This window comes from Pelophylax lessonae, assembly GCF_965119305.1.
Source record: "Pelophylax lessonae genome assembly, chromosome: 4".
Classification (NCBI taxonomy): Eukaryota; Metazoa; Chordata; class Amphibia; order Anura; family Ranidae; genus Pelophylax; species Pelophylax lessonae.
Window position 1 is genome coordinate 177,262,813 of NC_138771.1, and position 13,670 is coordinate 177,276,482.

Below are 13,670 nucleotides of genomic sequence, written 5' to 3' on the forward strand. Positions count from 1 at the left end.
CGATTCGGGTGTACCTGGCAGCCGCGGAGTCTTTTTCGGAAGTCAGACTCACTACTTGTGCTCACGAATAGGCTAAGAAAAGGGCTGTCTGCTTCTTCTGCGACCATTTCAAGATGGATCAGACAGTGACTCAGGCCTATTCGATCAAGGCAAGGGTCAGGTTCTTCCTTTCCCTGTCAAGGCGCACTCTACTCGGGCGCTTAGTGCTTCTTGAGCCTTCCGTCATCGGACGTCAGTGGCTCAGGTTTGCATGGCAACCACTTGGTCATCGGTGCACACTTTCACAAAATTCTATAAAGGTGATGTGTTGACATCTGCGGATGCTTCCTTTGGCCGCAAGGTTTTGCAGGCTGCTGTTTACAGGGTCTGTTCCCTCTTTGGGGGTGTATTGTTCAGGTGGGCTCCAGTCGTTTTTTGTTGAGCTACTGTTTTAGCCTTGGGATTTTTCTGTTGTCCCAATGGTCAAGAATCCTAAGGAGCGGTGTCCATCAATGAACGAAAGAGAAAATGGGATTTTTAACTTACAGTAAAATGCATTTCTCTGCGCTCATTGACGGACAGAGAGAAAATTACCACATCATACTGTACCTGAATGAAGGTAACCATCGTCCCTTATTGTTTAAGTAAACACACAAACCCCCTAGGGATGGGACTATGGAGGCAAACCATCATTCGAATAAACAAAATACAAAATATGTAATGTATAAAAAAAAAAAGTAGGTTTTTATTATATATAGATTAAAATAGTTGCATATCAACAGATGGTACAACCATACATAAAAGCAAACCAATACAGCTCATGGCAAAGAGGATTCTTGGATATAGCTGGCGATACAGCGAAGCATGTATGATCCAAAATGGCCCAGTGCTTTTGGGGAAAAATACCCTTCTTCAGGGGTCTATCATTAAGGAGATAGATGCTTCCTACATAGATCATAGAATGAACAGAGTATTATAACAAAATGTTGTATATTTTTGTATCTTGCAGTATTCTGATTTTAGATTGAAGCGGTAAAAAGACCTATACATACCAAATATATCGCCTGACTAAACCAAGGAGCCAGATATAAATATTTGCACACTAGCAGTTCAACAGGGATGTCAAGATCATAGCATATAGAGAGGTCTCAGAGGAGATAGAAGATTGCAGCAGCGTGGACAAGCCAAAATATTCCCAAAAGGATCCCAAAGTAGGGAGCAGTAAGGCTTGCCAAAGACGCTTATCTAGAAAGTTGATGTACATATATGAGGATTTGAAGGTTTCGAACAAATGATTGTAGTATATTCTATAGTGTATGGAATATATTCTCATACATTGATATAGTAATTGAATAGGAAGGATCATATTACTAGTGGGAGAGTACATTTTTCCTGAGGGGAACACTTCAAAGGAAAAACTCACCAAAGAAACAATACGAATGTATAGTGCAAAAAATGAAGGTTGAGTCCTACTTTCCCATGTTTGTGCTAAGTAAGGGAAATCACATTCTCAATGGAAGATATTTAATCCATAAGAGTTTGTTTAAGGGGAAAGATCCACAGACAATATGTTAATATTATAAAAAATGTAATAAAGAAAGGGAGAGAAAAATAGAGTATGATCACTTAAATTCACACTATAGACATTTGGAAAGGGGGAAATATATGTGATCCAGTTAAAGCTTACCAAATCTCTGTGCTTTCTGCTCATCGGCACCGTCTGCGTGGCTGCAGACATGGCGCAGAGTGAGCAGCCTCTAAAAGGACGCCTGTGCATCATTTGTAGTAACTGGCATAGCTACTTCATCATTTGGATTGGCATACAGGAGCCTTTAGATGTACTTTAGTGGTTGTAAACCTCAGACATGAAAAATGGGGAAAAAAAGCATATCCTTCTTCTATAGTGTGTACCTGTCTCAATCCAGAGCATTAGGTGTCATTTCTGTCTGGTTCTTTGTTCCTCTGCTAGCAGCATGATGAAAAATGGAGACGAGGTGGGACCTTCAGCTGTTTGACAGCCTCAGCTCTGTTCCTGTGTGCTATGTTCGTCCAATCACACTCTGCAGAGCCCAGCGAGGAGAGCTCTGAGAGCTAACTTCAGCTCTCTGCCCCTTTTTGTGGAACTCTCAGAGAAGCTTAAAAATTCAGCACTCTAAATGGATGTAGAGAAGAAAGAACTGCAGATAAACCGGTGCAACTTATGCAGGAGGATTTCTTTCATCTCTGGATTGTCCCTTCACTAAATATATGTAATGGTTTACAACCACTTTAGGTAAATCCCATACATGGTGTTCTACCAAGGGTCTATTCATGCATCCACTCACTTTTAATGCAGACCCACTGTCCCATTAGTGACACCAATTTAAAGCCCATTCCCAGGTCACCTTATCTTCATCCTATTTTAACTAGTTAGGAGTTGCAGATCAGGTTTTGATATAGAGTCTAGATAAATGATCCTGTCTTTGATGTACAGGAGCCAACATTCCAGTTCATTCAAGTTGTGATTGCTTTAAAATTAGTCATCATTGACTTGGGCAGGTCATAGACGGTGCAAATTCCCCCATCAACACAGACAGTGCTGACAGAGGAATCGCTCCTGCCAAGCAATTTTCTGTTCCTGTCAGGGGGGCGGGCGGGGGGAATCTCTTCCCAGCAGGAGAAGACCGTGATTATTGATTGTGGTTATAGCAGCCTCTGTCGATTAATCACAAGTGAAATCCGGCAGGTTGCTTGTACCAAAGTTGATCGATTTGTTTCATGTGGTACATTTAGCTTTCCCACACACTGTTTGTTTGAATCTCAACCGGTTCCTGCTGAATCGGCCAAAATTCGTATTGTCTATGGCCTGCCTTAGACTTCTGTAACATTTACGCTTCCAGCATGTGGAAAATGTAATGAAATCTTACATGGTGCTCACACCCTCTGCAGGTGCTGGGTTTTGGAGGTCCCGTAGGTTTTCTGTGGCCATGTGCCTTGGGAGGTCCCACCTGCAGATTATACATAGATTTATGTTCTTTCACAGATCCCAGACATCTGCTCACTTACACAGCTTTCCTTGAGATGTGAACACTACTAAGATCATATTACATTTTTTTTCACGTGACAGAAATTTTAAACAATACTTAATCTGTACCATTATTCTGACTTACTTTAGAGCAGGTGTAACTGCATTTATCTTGGATCAGGAGTATAGGAGTATATATAGAGGACCTCTGTACTATTTAAGGCAGTGGTTCTTAACCTGGGTTCGATCTAACCCCAGGGGTTCGGTGGATCAGTCTCGAGGGTTCGGCACACCCTCCGCTAGTACCACTTCGCTGTCAGGGACTATTTCTCCAGTTTCGGGCATGTCCTTCCGCTCCCGCTCCGCGCCATCATCATGGAAATACATAACATCCAGTGGCGTAGCGTGGGGGGTGCAGGGGGGGGGGCGGCCGCACCGGGCGCAATATCTGGGGGGGGCGCATCCGCTCCGCAGTGTCATGTCACTCACTCTGTCATGATAGGCTGGCCGCCGCCCGCTGAGTCTGCTCGCACTCGCAGCTCTCTCTGCCCCTGGCTCACTCTCACTGCTGGCTGTGCAGCTCGGCTCCTGGCCGAATCCGATCCAGCCGGAGCCGGCATCTCCCACTGTGGAGTGGTGGGGGGGGGGGGACAGGCCAGGCGTGCGGTGCGGAGAGGGACTGTCTGGGGGAGGGACTAACCCGTGCAGCGGCCGCCCAGCGCAGCACGGGAGAGAACCACCAGGCCAGGCAGCCGCAGCAGCAGAAGAAGCCGGCAGGTGAGAGGCCAGAGAGCCAGTGGTGACAGTGGTGCTGCAGCCTGCAGGAGGAAAACCTAGCCTGTGTTCGGGAGTCGGGACACAGGTGAAAAAAAGGTACTACTGGAGTAGTACTGGCTGTACTAGTCTAGTGACGACTGTCTGACTGACTGTGTGAGAACACTGAGAAGACTATGTAAAGGGGATCTATTTTATGGGGAACCTGGCCTGCTGTAAGGGGGGAGATCTAAATGGGGGACGGGACCTCACCTCACCCTGGCCTGCTGTAAGGGGGGATCTATATGGGGGACATGATCCCCCATATAGATCCCCCCTTACAGTAGGCCAGGGTGAGGTGAGGTCCCCCATATAGATCCCCCCTACAGCAGGCCATGGTGAAGTTAGGTCACTCTGGGGTCCCCCATATAGATTCCCCCTTACAGCAGGCCAGGGTGAGGTTAGGTCACTCTGAGGTCCCCCATATAGATCCCCCCTACAGCAGGCCAGGGTCCGGACCTCACCTCACCCTGTCCTGCTGTAAGGGGGGAGATCTATATGGGGGATGGGACCTCCCCTCACCCTGGACTGCTGTAAGGGGGATCTATATGGGGACCTGGGATCTATATGGGGGACCTCACCCTGGCCTGCTGTAAGGGGGATCTATATGGGTGACCAGGTCCCCCATATAGATCCCCCCTTACAGCAGGCCAGGGTGAGGTGAGGTCCCCCATATAGATCCCCCTTACCCTGGCCTACTGTAAAGGGGGGAAAATCTATATGGGGGACAGGACCTCACCTCACCCTGGCCTGCAGTAAGGGGGGATGCTGGACATAAAAACAAAGAAAAGGAACAGACTTTGTTGCGAAAATGACATGAGAGTGGCACTTGCCGCGCATTTCTGAACTGGTCTCTGAAAGACAACAGCAGAAGTCACACTAATTTGCAGTAAATATTCATTATTATGTTTTTGTTTTTGTGTGAAAATCATGTTTTAATGGTTTTGTTCATTTTGTGCACCTATGTATAAATATATACCTAAAATAATATATACCTATGTTTTTTGAATTTGAAAAAATCATATTTTATTTTTCCACTTAAGAAGGGTTCGGTGAATGCGCATATGAAACTGGTGGGGTTCAGTACCTCCAACAAGGTTAAGAAGCACTGATTTAAGGTGTTTTGGTAGATAAATAGGACTAGGTTTGCACTTAAAAGGCCTACTGTAAAACTTTGTTTTGCAAATATGGTAGTAGCTAATGGCCAGTCAGTGCTTTTCTCTGTGCGCTCTGTTTGTTTGACTGGGTGTGTGTGCATATGATGTCAGGTGTATATTGGAGACCATCTGAATGGTCACGAGAAAGGATGCCACAGTTTCAATAGACCCAGAAAAGCTGTACAGGTAGTCTTTATCTACAAGCTTGCTGCCATTTATTACTTCAGTGGATTAAAGCAAAAATTTCATCTGGTGCTCCTTGAATTGTAATGAAAGACCTGCTCTCTCTTTGCTTTTATCTTTAAACCTCCCTAAAATAACACAAACCTAGCCAGTTCTTACCTTGTGCAAAATGACAAATTACTTAAGTAAGAATAGTGTTGCAAGAATGAGTAGATCCAGAGACATAGGCAGCTGAAGTGATATGCTAATATGTATTTTTTGCTTTTTCTTTTTTTTTTTTTTAAATAAAAACTGAGCCTTGTTCAGCAAATAAGGAGGCAGCTGAAACTACATACAGAATTTGCATATAGCTTGAGCTGTTTTAATGTCTGGAAATGATTGGCGGCAATTTTCCTGACATGCGATTTTTCACTAAAGCCAGCCATAGACTGCCATTTAGCAGGGACCGGCCGAGATTGGAAGGCTGAATGTATCTTGATTAAACAACATGGGTACAACCAGCCTGTCGGATTTTTCATGCGATTATTGCTAGCAGCTATAGCCGCTAGCCATAATTACTGTGTTCTCCTGTCAGGGACAGCTGCCCATGGTTGCAAGAAAGAAAACACTCCATCTATGGCCGGCTTAAAGGTAACCTCAGCTTATGTATTTTTGTGCCAGGTGTGCTCATCCAACAATATGTGTAGTGCACACGTGGTGGACAGTTTGTACCCCATTCTCCATAGAAAAGGGAAAGATCGGTATTCAGCTGCATGCTTTAAACATTGTTTTGAATGCTTAGGAATTCTTGCTGTGTCTCTGATGTGAACTAATAACATTACATTAGTCCCAAACTGCTAGAAATGTTTACATTACTTGCAAAGATCAGACCATAGACTCTCAGACAAAGGAAGATATCTGTAGTGAAGGAGTTGTCATTTCCTGGTTTAATGTTCTAGCTCAGGGATCTCCAAACTAGCTGTTGCAGAACTACATGTCCCATGAGGCATTGTAAAACTCTGACATTCACAGACATAACTAGGCATGATGGCAGTTGTATTTCCCAAACAACTGGAGGGCCATAGTTTGGAGACCCCTGCATCTAGCTCAAGAACTAACTTTAGATCTGTATTTTTCTTTTTAAACATCAGGATGGATCTATTGAATGACAACTCTCTACATTGAATTTCATGTCAAATTTACTGCTAAGTATTTTGGACATTTTTATTCCTTCTATTGGTTCTGTTTCCTTCTAGTATATTTATAATTTGTTTTCATTTTTATTCCCTCTCTTTAGGGCTTGAAAAGGCTAATGACAGTTTGCCAGAAGTATTTTTCCACTGACCCCTCAAAGTGTGTGGAATACAATGCGTTATAGAGACCTTTTACAGTTCTAGACATGTATTGTTGTTTTTTTAAATACAGCAATTGCCTAAGCAGCTCTGATGGATGAATTTCTGTTTTATAGAGATACCTCCGATCTTGCATCTTCATTCAGTATACCTCCTATTTTGCATCTTCTTTCAGTAGCACACCTTAATGTTACAAAATTATTTCTAGAATAATCTGTATTTCATGTGTGTATTTGCTTTTACTTTGTGAAAGCTGTGTATACAATAAACACATTTTCAACTCAATTATTTCTATTATTGGTTAGGCTGAAGAAAGGTGATTTTGTTTTTTTTATGCATTACTGTATTGACATTGTACATCTTTCAGAATGCCTTTTATTACATGACAGGGGAAAGATATTCCAAAATGTTAATTAAAACAAAGGTGACCAGCGCTATGGATTAATAAGGTGAATGCAGAAACAGACGGTGTAAGCTGCCAACAACCAAACCCAACAAGTTGGGTTGGAAATAAAATAGTGCAAGTGGGGTTGTGAACAGCGCTACCGTTTTTCAAGAAATAGCAATATTATATTTACTTAGCGTGAATGGTGATACCACTTAATGTGTGCCGTGAATAAATAGATAAATAAATTTTAAAGTGCAATCTTATAAAATGCTGTATAAAAATATTGTGTAAAAATCAATAAAAATAGATTATATAAATGCCTTGTATCTTAAATTATTGGTGATAAAGTGCATAAGTGCTAGTGCAAAGAAAGGAGAGACACAAGGCTGAAATAAATTAGTGAATTTTATTTAAAAAAAGACCAGGTGAAACATATATCTATCCTCACTATGAACCAAAGGTGATGGTGTTTAGTGAAGAGAAAAGAAGTAAATGCTGCTGTGAGCAAACGAAAAAAATGTATACTGAAATTAATAGGTGTAAGATGAATAGGATAAATGAATTAATGTGATGAATTCGGGTTGCAACAACCTGCGTGACCGCTAGGTGTCGCACCCTGCTATATGACCTGATATCAGTTGCAGGAGGGTACCGTATGTCTGGGTTCCGCTGTCCCCTCTGACTTCCTGGTGGGTCTGCGTGATTCCTCAGAAAGAAGAAAGGAGACCCCTAGGTATCATATCCAAACAACATGATAAAAAAAGTGTAGAGACTCACAGGGAGATTCGAGGCTGTCCGCGATCAGTGTAGTGTGGCCGGGAAGCTTCCGCGTTCCACGGCTCTGGCTCCGGGTGCCGGAAATGACGTTAGACGTCGCTGACTCCGCCCTACCGGTTTCGTCACAAGACGTCTACTAGGAGCGGCCTAGTAGACGTCTTGTGACGAAACCGGTAGGGCGGAGTCAGCGACGTCTAACGTCATTTCCGGCACCCGGAGCCAGAGCCGTGGAACGCGGAAGCTTCCCGGCCACACTACACTGATCGCGGACAGCCTCGAATCACCCTGTGAGTCTCTACACTTTTTTTATCATGTTGTTTGGATATGATACCTAGGGGTCTCCTTTCTTCTTTCTGAGGAATCACGCAGACCCACCAGGAAGTCAGAGGGGACAGCGGAACCCAGATATACAGTACCCTCCTGCAACTGATATCAGGTCATATATCAGGGTGCGACACCTAGCGGTCACGCAGGTTGTTGCAACCCGAATTCATCACATTAATTCATTTATCCTATTCATCTTACACCTATTAATTTCAGTATACATTTTTTTCGTTTGCTCACAGCAGCATTTACTTCTTTTCTCTTCACTAAACACCATCACCTTTGGTTCATAGTGAGGATAGATATATGTTTCACCTGGTCTTTTTTAAAATAAAATTCACTAATTTATTTCAGCCTTGTGTCTCTCCTTTCTTTGCACTAGCACTTATGCACTTTATCACCAATAATTTAAGATACAAGGCATTTATATAATCTATTTTTATTGATTTTTACACAATATTTTTATACAGCATTTTATAAGATTGCACTTTAAAATTTTTTTTTCTATTTATTCACGGCACACATTAAGTGGTATCACCATTCACGCTAAGCAAATATAATATTGCTATTTCTTGAAAAACGGTAGCGCCGTTCACAACCCCACTTGCACTATTTTATTCCAAAATGTTACATACACAGTTTTAATCAGGACACACACATTATATAAAGTATATCTAGACCTAAGAAATAACATTTCATATATTTCAGATTTAAAGTCCTTAGATGTCGTGATTGCATTAGTTTAGTCTTTTTTAAGGATTAGTAATCTGTCTTCAGGTATAGAAAGATATCTGTTTATCCTGAAATCTTTTGTACTTGTTAATTCCAAGGGACTGAAGCTTTGAGCTTTGGTACCCTAGGATAGGAAGCATGTTATTGGCAAATTCACTAGGTGAAGATAAAGGAAAAAAGAGCTTTAAAAAAGGAAAATAATGCAGCCCCCTCATTTCAAGTTAAAGCATATTACATTTTTGTTCTGGGACTTACATTTGTTTTACAGAGTTAAGTCAAAGTCATACTTTTTCTGTGTTGGATGGAGTAGGGAAGTGTTAAAACCAATATCAAATTTTTTTTTTTTTTTTTTTGCTGTCTGTGTCTAGCTGGGGAGATTTACCTGCATTTCCTGTTATGGAGACTCAACAGAAACTTGAGATGAAATATCTCCAAAGAGTTATTGCAGGAACAGGTGTTCTAAGTGAAGGATCTATTCTCCCCTTTAGCCCTGATGGCATCTCAAAGTTTTTGGATTTCCCCTTAATTTCCATCTCAGTGGAAAAACAGAGTGGAGAATCTCCATAGCAGGACACCGACAAAAAGAAAAACTTGAGATCAGGTCCAACACCTTTCCGCCTTTACATATGCTAAGCTCATTAAACCAGACTGGGTGTTTCAAGAGCATTTTGACATCAAACCTCTGTTGCCCATTTTTGTAAGGCCTGATCCTTAGTTCATACTGTCTCCAAAATTCTAAGTGGTGAATTTTAAAGAAACATTTTAATTTTAAAGGAACACTCACCTTTCACCTAGCAACAGTCTTAGTAATTACCACACCAATATACCACAGCTCAGGGATATTTATATCAATTGTCTTAAAATTCTACCAGATTTACATCCAAATTTCTGCAGATGCAGCTTGTGGCTGTAAGGTTCTTGCCGCAGCATCCTGAGTTGGGTTCATTGATGCTTGTAATGTTGAGCCAAGGGAAAACAGTTGTGTTTGCCTTGTTGTTGCCCACCTTGCCTATTGTTTGGTGCTGTCCCAGGGTCTACGAAAATCCAGCTTGTGCCCTGTACTGTGCATTTTAAGATAAGAGGGATTTTGACCTACCTGTAAAGTCCCATACCCTGGAACATAGTGCAGGATACCCTCCCCATTTTTTACTCTGCACAGAGTGGGGGTGAATTATAGACACGTGTCCAGGAAAGCTTTGCCAGTGTCTAATCGGCTTCTTTTTTTTTTTTTAAAGATGTTCCCTATAACAAGTTTTTAATGTAAATGGTTTCTGCCTTATTTTTTTGCATTTGGGATGGAAGTAATGTCGTATGAATACAGTCCCTGGAATTTATAAAGACTGAGAACACGAGGGACACTTTCACAAAATCTGTCAAAGTGGTACAGCATGTTCCAAATTCCGGTACCTGTCCAGAACTTGTACTAGAGTTCAGCGCATGTTGCTCCACATTTTAGAATGCATGTGAGACACTTTGGCATAACCTATCTGCACCAGTTTCTCTCACTGTGCATCAAAAGAGAGTTGGTTTTATTTCTACTTTCATAAGATACATACTATTTGTATTTTATTTTGAATAGGGCACATTCATAGATAGCTGATTGTTAATGTGGGCAAGCTGTGTACACATGTAAGGTTGTATATAAGTAAACATATTTTAAGAATTTGCACGTGTTTCAAAATATATTTCTCTATCGCTCATTGACAGACGTAGTCCTCGGTGATACAGCACCTTCGGGTTATGTTGCCTCCACAGGAGTAGGACTAGACAGGAAATGAAAAATGCTCTGGCCACACCCCAGGGGCAGTCCCTGAGGGTATATCCTCTCTCTCTCTGCCACAGCAAATCAGTTTTTTTCTGTCTAGTCAGGAGTAAGGACCTAGATACCTTGCTGGGATCTTCGGTCCTGGCAGGATTTTTTTCTTAGAAAATAATTTTTTAAGACAGCTTTTTTTCTCCAGTGTTCCTGTGAGATCTTCAAGCAAGAAAGCTGAACTGGGCGACGGGCGGGATGTTGAGATCCAGTGGTCACCCCAGTTCAGCCTACGAGCGCGTGCAGGCCATAGCTCCGCGCTGGGTCGGCCGCGACATAGTCCCACTGGACGGGGACTGACCCTGCGAGTTAAACGTCTCGCTGAAACGCCAAAGACCATGAGTCACGGCGCCCGTATTGGTCGACAGCCCTCCTACCTCGGTGGAGAGGGGTACTGTCAGGAGTTGGCGCCCGCCTGGTTCCGGTATGGTGAGTAGTATGTTCCCCCTTTCTCCCTGACGGGTCTTGTGGTGAACGCGGGCCCCTCTCTGTAATGGTAAGGATGGGTTCCCCTCTATCCTACAACATGTCACAGATCCCCCTAATTGAGTGTGATTTTTGTGTACAAGAAGCCAGGAGGCTTGGTTTGGGAGCTGACAATCTAATTGTAAAAATGTGTAAATGATTGTAGTCAGTGGCAGTACTAGAACTTTACTGTGATAGTATAAGGTATCCTACCTGTCAGTAGCCACAGGGCGATGTCTATACATGTATACTGCATTCCAGATCATTCCTCCAGCTAAGCAGATGCCTCCCGACGGCCACGGACCGCATACGGCCCGCTAGGGTCCGGTACCTCCGACCACGCTGACCACCATGAGGGTGAAGGGTTGTGAGGCCGAGATCCTTCTGCAGACATGTAGATCGCACGAGGCCGCCATTTTGGTGTAGCCTCGTGTCTCCAGCATGGGGGCGGCCATGTTTGAGGTGACTCAAACACCTCATGGAGCCAGGGGGAGGAGCCGGCAGGCGTGTTAAGGGGCGGAGCCGCCTCTTTTACCCAGGAAATAGGGCCAAAGACTTCCTGTCTGTAACAAGACAAGCACTGAGCAAGCTGATGAAAACTTCTGTGCATCAGGGATGAGCCTTGGGGTCTGTCTCTCTCTCTGTGGGGTCCAAAAAGGCAGGTAACACCGAGGGTCGCTGTTGCGACTGGGGGACACAAAAAAAAAAAAAAAAGTTTTTTTTTTACTTTGTCATTTTTTGTCGCTGGCAAGTGTCTTGTATAATCATTGACCCTGCCGCATAGGTATCCCCACCTGATCCCCTCAAGGTGGCCGCAGGACCCTTCAGTACCCCACTTGTTTTTAATGCATTATCGGCAGTTTTGGAGTCTTTGGTATCCCGGGTGGAGGTGGCTTGTCAGGGACGGGGATCAAGAAGCGACCCCCGCCTACCCCTATTGTTTATCAGATACTTCAGATACGGATTCGGAACTGGTCAATGCAGTTGCAGGTCCCTCTTAGGGGGCTGTTGTCTCAGGTAATGTCTCCTCAGCAGTGAGGAGCACGTTTCTGCCTCCGCCATAGCACAAGAGTGGTGGATGCACTAGTTGTGTCCGTCCGGGAAACCTTTAGTCTTGAGGTTACACCGGCAGAGGTAGCTGAAACTGAGATTCCTTTTTTGGTACTTGTTAGCCTACCAAAAGGGCGAAGGATTTTCCTTTACCCAAATGGGGTCGTTTAGAAACGAACCCCTGTTATTTCCAAACGCATGGCTAGGTGCTATCCGTTTGAGGAATTCCTCTTTATAGGATAGACGGTACCACCTGCTGTCTTGACACAGACTGTTAGGATAAAAAGACCTCGTAACTAACGAGGACCTTCCTTTTCTGCTCATATAGAGTTGTTCGTTCCGCGAGGGCGGGCGATAAGGCGAAACCCTCCAAAGCCCCTTTAGAGGGGTTTCAAAGGGCGCTGGTCGGGTAAACAAAGAGTCCGGCTCAGCCAAGCCTGAAGAATATAGCCTGATGCGCCCCTATCCATCTCTGGGGTGGGGGGGGAATGTCTTCACCGGTTTCTGGAGGACACAGGATCGAGTTTCGATCACTTCCACCGGTGCGATTCTTCCCTTCTAACATTGAACGGTTTCAGGGGTTCTATTCGAACCTATTCACAATGCCCAGGAAAGAGGGCAAGGTGCGTCCAAATCTGGACTTGGGAAGAAATAGAGTCCATCCGTACAGTGGTGGCCTCCCTGCATCAAAGAGATTTCCTGGCGTCCATAGACATATAGGATGCCTATCTTTATATCCCCATCATCGCAGGACATCAGCGTTTTTTCGCTTTCCCAAAGATCATCCCTGGTTCCCACCAGGAGACTGAACTATCTAGGCCTAAGGTTGGATACATCCTGGGCAAGAGAGTTTCTCCTTGCTGGGAAACTCCAGAAGGTTCAGTCAACGATTCGGATGTTGCTGTCCGTCAATTGGCTGGGACTGATGGTGGCCTTCTTAGAGGCAGTACCGTATACCCAGTCTCATACCCGAATTCTCCTGAAGGAGATTCTTTTTTAATGGAATCAGAATTCCGATTCCCTGGACAATCGGATCCGGTTGAGCGAGCGGACCAGGAAGTCTCCGATGCTCAACCAGGGGAAGTCATTTCTTCCGATAGTATCCAGATTACCAATAAGGGTATCGGAACTGAGAGCGATCAGATTTTGTCTGATTTACTGGATCGAGCAGCTCTAGAGCAGCCCGATTCGGATCCAATCGCATATGGCCTCTTCATCCAGAGGTTTTTCCCTAGCTGTCCCTTCATTGGGACATCCCGGATGTGGATCTGTTGGCACCTTGGCCTAACAGGAAGGTGCGGAGGTTTGTAGCTCGCGCCACAATCCTCTAGCGGACGCAGCAGAAACGCTGATCGCCCCGTGGGGGCAGTATCAGCTACGGCATGCCTTCCATCCTCTCAAGTTGCTGCAGGAACTTCTTCGCAGGATAGAGGTGGAGGGAATTCCAGTTATTCTGGAAATTCCGGATTGACCTCGTCGAGCCTGGTACGCCGACTTGGCGAGGCTAGTCGCGGACGCTCCTTGGAGACTTCCTCTCAGGGAGGATTTGCGGTCTCAGGGACCGATCTTCCATCTTGCTTTACAGTCGCTGGCTTAATGGCCTGGCCATTGAGACCCAGGTACTGAAGGACAAGGGAGTGTCAGCTTCAGTTAT

The 13,670-nt window shown here is 44.2% G+C and overlaps 1 protein-coding gene across 2 annotated transcripts in view; it reads left to right on the top strand.

The window, feature by feature from the left end:
• The window catches only part of PRPF18 (pre-mRNA processing factor 18), an 85,469-nt gene extending 78,714 nt beyond the window's left edge, over positions 1–6,755 (top strand). For both annotated transcript variants that reach the window (XM_082254227.1, XM_082254228.1), the window contains one exon: positions 6,413–6,755. In XM_082254227.1, the coding sequence (XP_082110353.1) occupies positions 6,413–6,493 (81 nt within the window). In that variant the 3' untranslated portion in view covers positions 6,494–6,755. The remainder of the gene's footprint in view (positions 1–6,412) is intronic.
• Positions 6,756–13,670: the final 6,915 nt, after the last annotated feature.